The sequence below is a fragment of the Scyliorhinus torazame genome, chromosome 17 (assembly GCF_047496885.1).
Source record: "Scyliorhinus torazame isolate Kashiwa2021f chromosome 17, sScyTor2.1, whole genome shotgun sequence".
Lineage (NCBI taxonomy): Eukaryota > Metazoa > Chordata > Chondrichthyes > Carcharhiniformes > Scyliorhinidae > Scyliorhinus > Scyliorhinus torazame.
Genome location: NC_092723.1, coordinates 12,109,205 through 12,122,122, shown reverse-complemented (window position 1 = coordinate 12,122,122; position 12,918 = coordinate 12,109,205). Strand labels below are relative to the sequence as shown.

The following is a 12,918-nucleotide window of genomic DNA, read 5'->3' as shown; positions in this document are numbered from 1 at the left end:
CGAAGTAGACATGTCCCCTCCAAAAATAAAAATGGTACCCCCATGGTTGTCCAGAAAAATACCGGAGAAGATTAGACAGAAAAAGAAAGTTTTTGATAGTCGCAAAAAACTCAAGACTGCAGATAGCCTAGTACAGAAAGTACAGGGATCAAGTAAAAAAATAAATAAGCAAATCAAAGAGAGGGCATGAAAAGATATTAGCAAGCAAGCTTAAGGAAAACCCAGAGATTTTTTACCAGTACATGTAAGAGTAGAAGACTAGTTAAGTAAAACGTGGGACCTATCAGCGATGAAGAAGGGAACTTGCGTGAAGGTGCAGAGGATATGGGAAGATTTTTAAACACATTTTTTGTCTCCGTATTCACAAAGGAAAGGATGTTGCAGATATAATAATCCAAGAGGAGCAGTAAGAAATATTGGATAAAAGGATCACAGTGAGAGAGGAAGTGTTGGAGGAAAGTGAATAAGTCACCAGGGCCAGATGGATTGTTTCCTGGGATGTTGAAGGCAGTCAGGGAAGAAATAGCAGATGCTCTGAGAATTATTCACCAATCTTCACTCGCACAGAGGAGGTGCGGGAGGACTGGAGGAATGTAAATGTGGTTCCGTTGTTTAAAAAGGGTACAAAAGTCGGGTACAGGCCGTTAAAATGAATGTGTTGCCGCGATTTCTGTTTATTTTCCAATGGCTGCCGATTTTCCTGCCAAAGGTAATTTTTTGAGAGATTGAGGGAAGGATTACTTCGTTCATATGGGGAGGGAAGGTGGCCAGAATTAGAGAAGTGCTACTACAGAGAGGAAGGCAGGCAGAGGGTTTGGGTCTTCCGAACCTGATGTATTATTACTGGCTGGCGAATGTAGAGACGGTGCGGAGCTGGGTCAGAGGGATTGACTCCCAGTGGGTCAGAATGGAGGGGAGTTTGTGCATGAGGTCGGGATTGAAAGCACTAGCAACAGTGCCGCTCCCGATAGCCCCGGGGAAGTACTCAGGAAGTCCGGTAATAATAGCTTTATTGAGAATTTGGAGGCAGTTTCGCCAACACTTCGGGTTTTGGGCAGGGTCAAGGGAAATGCCGATTTGGGGGAACCACAGATTTGAGCCAGGGAAGTGGGATGGAAATTTTCGGAGATGGAAGGAGAAAGGAATTAGGACACTAAAAGATTTGTTTCTTGTGGGTCGGTTTGCAGGATTGAAGGAGCTGGGAGCGAAGTATGGGCTGGAGCAGGGGGAAATGTTTAGATACATGCAGGTTCGGGACTTTGCCAGAAAGGAGATACAGAGCTTCCCGGTGGAGCCGGCCTCCACATTGCTGGAGGAGGTGCTGCGACAGGGGGACTGGAGAAGAGGGTAGTGTCGGCGGTTTACGGGGCTATTTTGGAAGAGGAGAAGGCGCCGCTGGAAGGGATCAAGGCAAAGTGGGAGGAAGAGTTGGGTGAGGGGATGAAGGAGAGGGTTCTGGTGTGAGGTGCTCCGGAGAGTGAATGTCTCCACCTCGTTGTTATTGATATGGGGATTGACATTACATTCGTTACTGATTATTGTTTATTGTTGGGTGTGAATTTGGGCTAAAATGTGATAAAGGAGAATAAAAATATATTTTTTTAAAAAGGGTACAAAAGGAAATGCCAAACAATTATAGGCTGGTTAGTGTTACTTCGGTGGAGGGCTAATTGTTAGAGAATCAATCCTGAGAGATAAACTGTCACTTAGAAAGGCATGGACTAGTTAGGGATAGTCAGCATGGCTTTAAGGTACAAATTTGATTGAATTCTTTGAGGAAGTGACAAGGAGGATCAATGAGGGTAGTGCTGTGGATGTCATCTACATGGATTTTAGTAATGCACTTGACCAAGTCCCACATTGCAGACTGGTCAAAAAAGTAAAAGGCCATGGGATACAGAGTAATGTGGTGAATTGGATCCAAGTTGGCGTAGTAACAGGAAACAAAGGGTAGTGGTCTATGACTGCCCTTGCAAATGGAAAGCTGTTTCAAGTGGTGTACTGCAGGGCTCGGAGTTGGGAACCCTGCTGTCTGTTTTATATATGAACGATCTGGACTTGAATGAGGGGAGCACGATTGGGAGATCACAATAAATGGTAATATACTGAGAGGAGTAAATGAAGGGTGAGATCTTGGTGTGCAAGTGCACAGGTCACTAAAAGTAGCAGTGCAGTTCGATGAAGATGTAAAGAAGGCAGATGGAATGCTCTCCTTCATTGGCAGTGGAATGGAATACAAAATAGGATTATACTAACGGACCTCTATAAGACACTGGTGAGGCCGCAACTGGAGTATTGTGTGCAGTTCTGGTCACCGCATTATAGGAAGGATGTAATTGCTCTGGAGAGAGTGCAGAATTGTAGCTATGAGGAGAGATTGGAGAAGTTTTAGTTGTTTTCCTTGGATCAGAGAAGGTTGAAGAGTGATGTGAGTGAGGTCTACAAATTGTGAGGGGTAGAGATAGAGTAAACAGGGGGAATTTGTTTTCCTTGGCAGAGAGTTCAATAGCCAGGGGTCATAGATTCAAGCTGGATGGCAGAAAGTGTAGAGGGGACATGAGGAAAATCTGGAAATCGCTGCCTGAGTAACTTGTGGAGGCAGAAACCCTAAACTCTATTAAGATTCTACATCTTAGGTACTGTACGCTGCAGGGCTATGGGCCATGTGCAGGAAGATGGGATTAAATAGAGCACTTTGGTGTCATTGGGCCAGCATGGAAATGATGGGTTGGATGGCCCCATTCTGGGCTGTATAATTTCTATGGTCCTATGGGTGGGGAAAGAGGCATTGAAGACATGATGCTAAGTACTTTGTCCGGAAAGGTTGATCAGAGACCTGATAATGGTACCCAAATGTTGAACATCAGGATTCCCATTGTGCCACTGACGGGAGCTGGGGACAATTACGATGAGACTTCCCGTCGAAGTAAAACGCGATTTGAGCTTTTCCTCTCGTGAGATTTTCCACTCCCGTCACCAAATCCCCCCCCCCCCCCCCCCCCCCCCCGAGAAGAACAAGAGCGGAAAATCCCGGCCAAAGTGTTTTCCAGATTATAAAACCATAGGACATAGGAGCAGAATTAGGCCACTCGGCCCATGTGGTCTGCTCCGCCATTCAATCATGGCCGATATTTTTCTCATCCCCATTCTCCAGCATTCTCCCCATTATATGAGCTGTTTTGAACTGCCGCTGATGTTATGTGGGAAAGATCAATGGGATTGCTTGTTGCAGATGGTATCAACATTCCTGATCCTTATTGTAGCTGCATCCATCATGATTTGATCAGTTGTCTTAATCCAGGGAAACCTCCAGCAATAAATGGAAGTTTCACTTGATCACTGAAGGATTTTATTAAAAAATTTAAGATCTCTAGATAATCTGATTAGTCCAGGACACTGGGGGATCTCTGCTCTTCTCCAAATATTGTCATGGCCACTTTTGGCACCTGAACAAGCAGATGGTGCTCTCAAATCACAATTGATAGATAGTCATAGAATTTACAGTGCAGAAGGAGGCCATTCGGCCTTTCGAGTCTGTACCGGCCCTTACAAAGAGCACCCTACTCAAGCCCACGTATCTACCCTATCCCCGTAATCCAGTAACCCCTACTTAACCTTTTTGGACACTAAGGGCAATTTAGCATGGCCAATCCACCTAATCTGCACGTTTATGGACTGTGGGAAGAAACCAGAGCACCCGGAGGAAGCCCACGCAGACACTGGGAGAACGTGCAGACTCCACGCAGACAGTGACCCAAGCCGGGAATCGAACATGGGACCCTGGAGCTGTGAAGCAACTGTGCTAACCACTGTGCTACCGTGCCGCCGTATCTGACAATAGAGCACTGCCTCTGCACGAGGGTTGAGGTGCTGGCCAAGATCCTGTCTCTGACCAAACAGGGTCAATCCAGGAGACAGAAATCCATGTGGCTCGGGTTTTATTTCTAGTTGATGTCACTGAAGAACTTATCATCTTCATAGTAAAGGCAAGAATGCTGTGGATTGGAGGGGTGAGCTGTTGAACTTTTTAAGGAATGCAGTCTGGTAGGTACAGAGAAATACTTTCCTCAGTGGATAGATTGAGTACAATGGGGTGTGACATTATAGAAAGGTACAGCATGTGAAGAGTTAACGTCATGTTACAATTAGCCACAAGATGGAGCTAGGGACAGTACTATAAAAAGCACTGACTCTTAGGCTTTTGGGAGAGAGTAAAATAGAGACGAGACTGGAGTGAAGTGCATAGTATAGCTGGAGAGGATAGCATATAGTTACAGTTAGCATATAGGCATGGTAGCACAGTGGTTAGCACTGTTGCTTCACAGCACCAGGGTCCCAGGTTTGATTCCTGGCTTGGGTCACTGTCTGTGTGGGGTTTGCACGTTGTCCCCGTGTCTGCGTGGGTTTCCTCCGGGTGCTCCAGTTTCCTCCCACAAATCCCAAAAGACGTGCTTGTTAGGTGAATTGGACATTCTAAATTCTCCCTCTGTGTACCCGGACAGGCGGCGGAAAGTGGCGACTAGGGGATTTTCACAGTAACTTGATTGCAGTGTTAATGTAAGCCTACTTGTGACAATAAAGTTGATTCTTATTATTAGAGACAGTGTCAGTGAGTGTTGTTTAATACAATCTATTTGTTTACTATAGGAATAAGTGTCGAATTTTAATTCAAGTGTTGTGAATAAATTTTGCTTTGTTGATGAACCTAGCTTCCAGTGTCTTTGTGAACACTAATCGTTCCATCCTGACGACAACCTCACAAAGATCACCACTAGGGGCAGGAACTAAAAGTGCGAGCTTTAGGAGTGAAATGCGGAAGCATTTCTTTCACACAGCTGGTCATGGGAATCCAAAACTGGTCCATGATAAAGGTTGTGGATGCTGGGCCAATTAAACTTATCAAAGGATATGGATTGGTGAGCAGAAATAGATTATCATAGATTATCAGAATTTACAGTGCAGAAGGAGGCCATTCGGCCCATCGAGTCTGCACCGGCTCTTGGAGTGGAATAACAGATAAACCCAATCTTATCCAATTGAATGGTGCAACAGTCTCGAGGGGATGAATGAGCTACTCCTGTTGCTATGGTCCTGTGTAACCATCCTTTATAGAACTCTTCCATCGTGTAATCCAATCTTATTAAACTGTAGATACAAGAAAAAGGAAGGAAATGGGAAAGGTTAAAAAACAGCAGCAGGGCTGATTGTTTTTGGACAAGAACACAAGGAGACTTAAACCTTTGCAGACTGCAGCTAGAGGCTGAGACACAGACCCAATGGTATTGTTGCTGGAAGCAGCAAGTGGACTGTATAAAATATATTTAATAACACAGACGTAACAACCTATTTCTCCAGTCAGCTGTCCAGAATCACAGCTGCAGGGAAACATTAGTTACCTGTGAGAAAATAATGTTCCATGTTTTCCAGCAGGACACAAATGACAGGTTTTCCCAGCGCACATGCAGCGGGTGGACAGAGTGATCCCGAAACTGCTCCACTTCTTCAGAAGCTTTGTCTCAATTTGTTGCCATTTGCAGAATTCTGTTCAAAACTCAATTGATTCATCGTTCTCATTCTCAGTGTCTCTGATGTTTGTCTTTTCCAGCCACTCAGTGATTCCGGTTCTCACAGCTTGTCCAATGTGGGGAAATGAGGATTCTGGGCGTGCATCGACATTGATGGAATTTTGCCTCCTGATCAAATATTCATTACTCACCAGCTTTGAACATTCCAACAAATCTACGTCATAAAGTGTTTTTTGAAGCATGTTTATTAAGGTTTTATATTTTAGCAAACAACACAACAAAATTACAAAAATGATACATTGCCATAAGCAAAGAAAGCTTCAGCATCCATGAATAGGGAGGGGGACAGGAGAACAACATGATAACTGGCTCGATATAATCATTGGACATCGCTAGGTCTCCCTATGGCCCAACCAAAGACCAAGAGAGAAACAGGATGAGGCCATGAAAAGATGGGAAAATGGTGCACACATTCCCACACTGCGCCTGCTCACAATTACCACGGGAGTTCAGGATACATTATCTGCCCCATGTTCGATCGCGCACCAATATATTTCTCCCTCAACCCGAGCAGCACCAATGACACACCACAGCCCCCTCTCCTCGGACTGCAAACCCGTCTGCACACATGCAGGAACCAATCACGGATTCTTCGTACCCACCCTGACAAACAAAAACAATGAAAATACCTGGAATTCCCAGTTCTAAGGGGAGTTGCATATATACCACACAGTGCAACTTGACCCCAACCTCAGACCCAATACAGAACAAATGGTCCATAATTTCCTGCTAGCAGTGGGCAGCCACGGGTCACCAATTTTAAAATTGAAATCTGCACACCTTCCTGAACTCCGATGATGCACTCAACCTTCCTTTCTCTCCGGCAACCAGTGGCCTGGTCTGCGCAGGTTCCCGCGCAGCGGAGGAGCAGTGCAACCCTTATGACGCCGCCAGCTGGGGAACGCACATGAGGGCAGGCATTCAAATAGCAGATTTAAATAGAAAACAGGCAACTATTTTAACAAGTGTTTTAACGGTATGTAGACTTCTCTTAACAGTTATTTTTGCTGTCTTTTAAACAGGCAAAACTGTTGTTGTTGAGTCTTATAAAATAATTTTTAATCTTATTTTTTATGATTATAGGTGATTATTGATAAGTGAACAAAGGTTTGGCTATTTGTTTTAAATCTGTGAAACCATTTAATCTAACTATAATATTATATAATTTTGCATGCGGCATATTTTAAAATGTTTGTATGTTTTAATTTAGATTATGGTGATAAGATTTTAAAAGTGCCGCAGGGCTTTGTGCTGTCACTGTCCTTGTAACATCTGATTTTTTTTTTGATTAGTGCTTATAGGATTCCCGCAGTGCAGAAGAAAGCCATTCAGCCCATAAAGTCCATACTGACACTCCGAAAGAGCACCCTACCCAGGCTCACGCCCTATCACCATGACGCCATCCAACAGTTGGACACTAAGGGTCAATTTAGCATGTCCAATCCACCTAACCTGCACACCTTTGGACTGTGGGAAGAAACCAAAGCACTCAGAGGAAACGATGGCGGCACGGTAATACAGTGGTTATCACTGCTGCCTCTAAGCGCCAGGGACCCGGGTTCAATTCTAGCCTTGGGTGTGGACTTTGTACATTCTCCCCGTGTCTACGTGGGTTTCCTCTTGGTGCCCTGGTTTCCCCCAGACTTGTCGGGTTCTGGACAACCTTCTTCAAGGCTCTGTCCAAGGTGGTGGGGGTGAGGGTGGAGCCATGCCCGAGAGTGGCAGACTTCGGGGTCTCAGAACAGCCAGATCTATTCATGGGGTGGAGGGCCGACGCCCTTGCCTTTGGCTCCCTAATCCTCTTTGGCTGGCGATCAGCAGCACCACCCAAAGCTGCAAACTGGCTGTCTGGCCTATTGGAAATTTCTCCAGATGGAGAAAATGAAATTCGCCATCCAGGGGGTCGGATGGAGGCTTCCACAAAATGTGGGAGCCATTCTCTCAGCTTTTCCAAGGCCTGTTTGTAGCCAACAGCCAGGGAGCTGAAAGCCACAACACAATAACGAATGCCAATGAAAAGAGGGAGGAGGGGTGTACAAAGAAACATAGTGCCCAACCAAGATCAGTAAATAACAAAACACACGGCGTCACGCCAACCATACAGGGACAAAATATAGGAGCTGAAGAGGAAACTGCAGATGACCAGAAGGGTAGGAGGGTTGAGAAGAAAGTTTGGGGGGGGGGGGGGGGGAGGGGGGGGGGGGGAAGAGTGAGGGATCCGGCTGGGAATGAACACCCAACGGAGAATGTCAAACAAGAAGCTACAACCGATGTAAAGAACAAAGGACAACAATGTGTATATAATTTTTCTTTTGTTTTCTGTTGTTTTCACTGTACATTCACAGTTGCCTTTGTTTTGTATAGCTTAAATGTTTTTTAAAAATACAAAACTTTGAAACCAGTTAACATTTAATTTAACGTTTAACCTTAGCAGCTGAACGATGACACAAAACTGCCTCGACTTTGACAAATTTCTTGCAATAAAATATATTTTCTCAACGGTCCTGACTATGTGTAAAGGGAAGGGAGGGAAAGGGGGAGGAACGGAAGAGGAGGGGAAGGGGAGGGTTTTGACAATTGTTAATTGACAAGCTCAAAGTCCGAAAGCAGCAGCTGCTGAAGCGCAGTGCCCTGGCACACATTTCCTCTGACATCATTTCAGGACGTCCTTTTGCAGTACACTCTTAAGGATGGGTGATTGATTTGTTGCAATACCTGTCAGACAGATAGTTCACATTAGCTTACAGGAGGCTTGCCTATATCACCTAAGGCATTAAACTTTGTTAAAGCATTTGAAGTAATCACTGAGGCTTCTAAGGATGAACATTACATTAGGGAGACTCGTAAACAACTCATCTTTAAATACATTGCAAAATCCAAATGTACTTTAGCTCTGAATCAGCTGGGAGGACAGGCGTGCTAACATTAACTATGCAAGTGATTCTGAGGGGCTGGTTTAGCACAGTGGGCTAAACAGCTGGCTTGTAATGCAGAACAAGGCCAGCAACGTGGGTTCAATTCCCGTACCTGCCTCCCAGAACAGGCGCTGGAATGTGGTCACTAGGGACTTTTCACAGTAACTTCATTGAAGCCGACTTGTGACAATAAGCAATTAGTGTCCTTGAAGGAGTCAATAGCACGAGTATCGAGGCAATGATCATCCGAAACCAACTCTGCTGGGCAGCCCAAATGCTTAGGGTGTCAGACTAGCGACTGCCAAAGCAAATCTTCTTCACCTTTTCAAGGAAGGATCCCGAGCAAGAGGAGGACAAACAAGCTCTTCAAAGACACCTTGTAGGCTTACCTCATGAAATGGAACATAGACGTCAATGCCTGGGAGACCTATCTCAGAAGAGACCAATTTGGAGGAACCTCCTAATTGAAGGATCACAATTCTCTGAGAGTACCCGATGGCAAGAGAAAGCCCGGAAAAGGAGCCTGAGAAAGGAATACCCGCGACTTAGTGACCAAGCACTGATCCCACCTTTTGGAAACTCCTGCCAATTGAATGGTTGAAGATGCGACTCTAGGATCGGGCTCATCAGCCATGCAAGACCCAAAGAGCCCAGGGCCAGTGACATAGAGTATCTGAGGTGGACAATCATACTCGTTAGCGAGTGATTATCGCATTCTATACCTTATAGTTCCTTTAATGCAATTAATAGCCTCATGACAAACCAAAGTTTAAAAAAAATCATTCTTTCACCTTCTGTGACTTTAAACTCACTTTATACAGTAAAGCAGGCATTGTCAAACTGGGGGGCGCGACCCGCGGGTGGGTCGCGGGCAGGTGTCGGGAGGGTCATGGAGCTGTCCATCGCGGCGTTTCCGATCGCGCAAATCTGCGCGCAACTGCCGAGCAGCCGGCTGTTAATATCGCCGGCTGCAAGCGGCCTTCAAAATGGCCGCGACCATGTAAAGAAAATACAGCCACACTGCGCATGCGCGCCAGATCATCGGTGCACATGCCCATAGTTTTGTGCCTGCGCGCCGATGATCGGGCACGCATGTGCTGTGCGGCTGCTTTTTTAAAAACGGCTGCAGCTTTTTGTTTTCCAAGTTCGGGGCGGTTTTATTCGGGGCTGGTTTAGCACACTGGGCTAAACAGCTGGCTTGCAATGCAGAACAATGCCAGCAGCGCGGGTTCAATTCCCGTACCGGCTTCCCTGAACAGGTGCCGGAATGTGGCGACTAGGGACTTTTCACAGTAACTTCATTGAAGCCTACTTGTGACAATAGGCGATTATTATTCATTTATTTTATTCATTTTTTTTTACAAGTTCGGGGGATTTTATTTGATAAAATGTTACAGGAAAAAAATGCAGAGCTTTGGAAAGATGGAGACTCCATACTTTCCGACACCGGAAGGCTTCACCTTCATCCAACAGGTTCCATTGGAGGAGCGTGTACGAGGGCCAAAGGGACCCAAAACCATTTCCGCCATTTTTATCAGCAGCAAACAAGGTAAGAGAAAATGGTGGGTCGCTCAGGTCGGCCGGCGTGGGTCGCTCAGGTCCGCCGACGTGGGTCGCGAAGGTCGGCCGGCGTGGGCCGCGAAGGTCGGGCGGGTTGGGTCCCAAAGGTTGGCCGATTGATTAAAATGGGTCCCCGGAAAAAAAGTTTGAAGAACACTGCAGTAAAGTGCCTTTTAATGGAATTAACAGCCTCATGAAAAAACAAAGTTTAAAAAAAATAAAAATATATCTTCCTTTCATTTTATTTGCATCTTTAACATAGTTATAAATGCTAAGCATGAATAACATAGAACTTTAACCTACCAAAAAAATGTCTCCCGATGTCTCCTACCTCTGCTGGACTGAAACATTTCCCTGAAAATAAAAAGGTGTTAAAAACTCACCAAATATCCGGGTAAGTGACCCAGGTTAATACTGCAGCTGTCAAAAACGAATGGCCGGGAGTTGAAACGCCGCACGCTTTAACACGTATGCCTGAACGCCCACACATCCGGGTCGTCACACCACGCATGTATGGTGCACCAACAAATCCTCCAGGACATTACAGATCAATATCATTCCATCCATTTGTGCAGAGAGGACCGGTAAGAGCATTTTCAGATTATGAACAAGCCTTCGGATCTCCCAAGAAGGAAAAAGGAAGGAGGAAGAGCCAGAACTCCCGGAAGTAACCTACAGGATAACGAAAAGACAGGATCCAACCCTGGTTCCATATTTCCCTGGCACACGCTGAGCACCCACTGATGAGGAAGAGAACAGGCTGCTCATTCAATCAAGAGAGTGTCCGAGGGGGCAACAGGATATCAACCCAAGTACCAAAGTCGGCTCATCGCCAGGCCATGGTGCACTAAAGTAGACAAATCCAGCCTCTCAGGATGTCTCGACTGAGTGCTTTCGAGAAGGGACATCCGAAGCGCCTGGGGGAAACAGAATTTTAGCCACGTCACCAGACCAGGCGCAGTACATCCTGACACACAGAAATCGATACTCCCAGGATCTCCAGCACACCCAAAAACCTACACTCCAGCCAAACCTGCACCATGAGAAGGAAGAGAGAGGCTTTTAATAAGTACAAGGGGAGCAAATTAACAGAGGGATTAGTGGAGTACTGAAAGTGCAGGATGGAGCTTAAAAAAGCCATTAGGAGAATAAAGAGGGGATATGAGAATGCTCTGTCTGGTAAAAGTAAGGAAAATCCCAAGATATTCTATCAGTATATCAATGGGAAGAGGATTACAAGGGAAAAAGTAAAGCCCATTAGGGTCCAAGGGGGGGAATCTGTGGGTGGAGCCAGAGGATGTTGGTAGGGTGTTAAATGAATATTTCACATCTGTCTTCACCCAAGGAGGCCGATATGGAACTTGGGGAGGGAGACTGTGAGGTTTTTGAGCAAGTTGTCATAGGGAGAGACAAGGTATTGGAAGTGTTGGCAGGCTTAAAAGTGGACACATTTTGAGGATGCTGTGGGAGGCAAGAGAGGGGATTTCAGGGGCTCTGGTCCAAATTTTTCATTCTTCTCTGGCCACAGGAGAGGACTGGAGAACCGCAAATGTGGTCCCTCAATTGAAGAAAGGCTGCAGGGATAAGCCAGGGAACTACAGGCCATTGAGTCTCACATCAGTGGTGGGGAAACTCATGGAGAAAATTTGGAAGGAGAGAATCTATCTCCACTTGGGCATCTATCTCCAATTGTAAGGGGAATAGATAGGCGTTTCTGCGGCCACAAACGAGACTTCAGGATGGTGTGTTGATTCCCTGGTGCAAGGGTCAAGGATGTCTCGGAGCGGCTGCAGGGCATTCTGGAGGGGGAGGGTGAACAGCCAGCTGTCGTGGTGCATATAGGCAGCAACGATATAGGTAAAAAACAGGATGTGGTCCTAAAAGCTGAATTTAGGGAGTTAGGAGTTAAACTAAAAAGTAGGACCTCAAAAGTAGTAATCTCAAGATTGCTACCAATGCCACGTGCTAGTCAGAACAGGAATGGCAGGACAGCTAAGATGAATACTTGGCTTGAGGGATGGTGCAAGAGGAAGGGCTTCAAATTCCTGGGACATTGGAACCGGTTCTGGGGGAGGTGGGACAAGTACAACCGGACAGTCTGCACCTGGGCAGGACCAGAACCAATGTCCTGGGGGAAGTGTTTGTTAGTGTTGTTGGGGAGAGTTTAAACTAATATGGCAGGAGCGTGGGAACCGATGCAGGAAGTTGGAGAGAAGTAAGGTGGGGACAGAAACAAAAAAACAATAAAGGGAAAAGTGTAAGGCAGAGAATCCAAAGACCAAAATCAAAAAGGCCACATTACATCATAATTCTAAAAAGGCCAATAAATGTAAACAAAACAAGCCTGAAGGTGCTGTGTCTCAATGCAAGGAGCATTTGTAATAAGGCTGATGAATTACCTGTGCTGACAATCATTAACAGATATGATATAATTGGGATCACAGAGACCTGGTTAGGGTGACCTGGGAGGGAACTCAACATCGAGGGGTGTTCAATATTTAGGAAAGGTAAAAAGAAAGGAAAGGGAAGTGGCGTAGCATTGCTGGAAAAAGAGGAGATTAATGCAATAGTAAGGAAGGATATTAGCCTGAACGATGTGGAATCTGTATGGGTGGAGCTGCGGAACACCAAAGGGCTAAAAACATTAGTGGAAGTTATGTACAGACCACCAAAAAGTAGTTGTGATGTTTGGGGATGGCATCAAACAGGAAATTAGAGATGCGTGCAATAAGGGTACAGCAGTTAGTATGGATGACTTCAATCTGGATATTGATTGGTCAAATCAAATTGGTAATAATACGATGGATAAGGATTTCCTGGAATGTATAAGGGATGGTTTTCTCGACCAATATGTTGAG

The 12,918-nt window shown here is 45.5% G+C and overlaps 1 protein-coding gene across 1 annotated transcript in view; it reads left to right on the top strand.

Annotated features, from left to right (window-relative positions):
* Positions 1-12,918, top strand: part of LOC140394559 (Fc receptor-like protein 5) — a 136,352-nt gene that overhangs the window by 35,877 nt on the left and 87,557 nt on the right. The window contains exon 6 of the mRNA XM_072481918.1: positions 5,606-5,641. Coding sequence (XP_072338019.1) covers positions 5,606-5,641 — 36 coding nt within the window. The remainder of the gene's footprint in view (positions 1-5,605; positions 5,642-12,918) is intronic.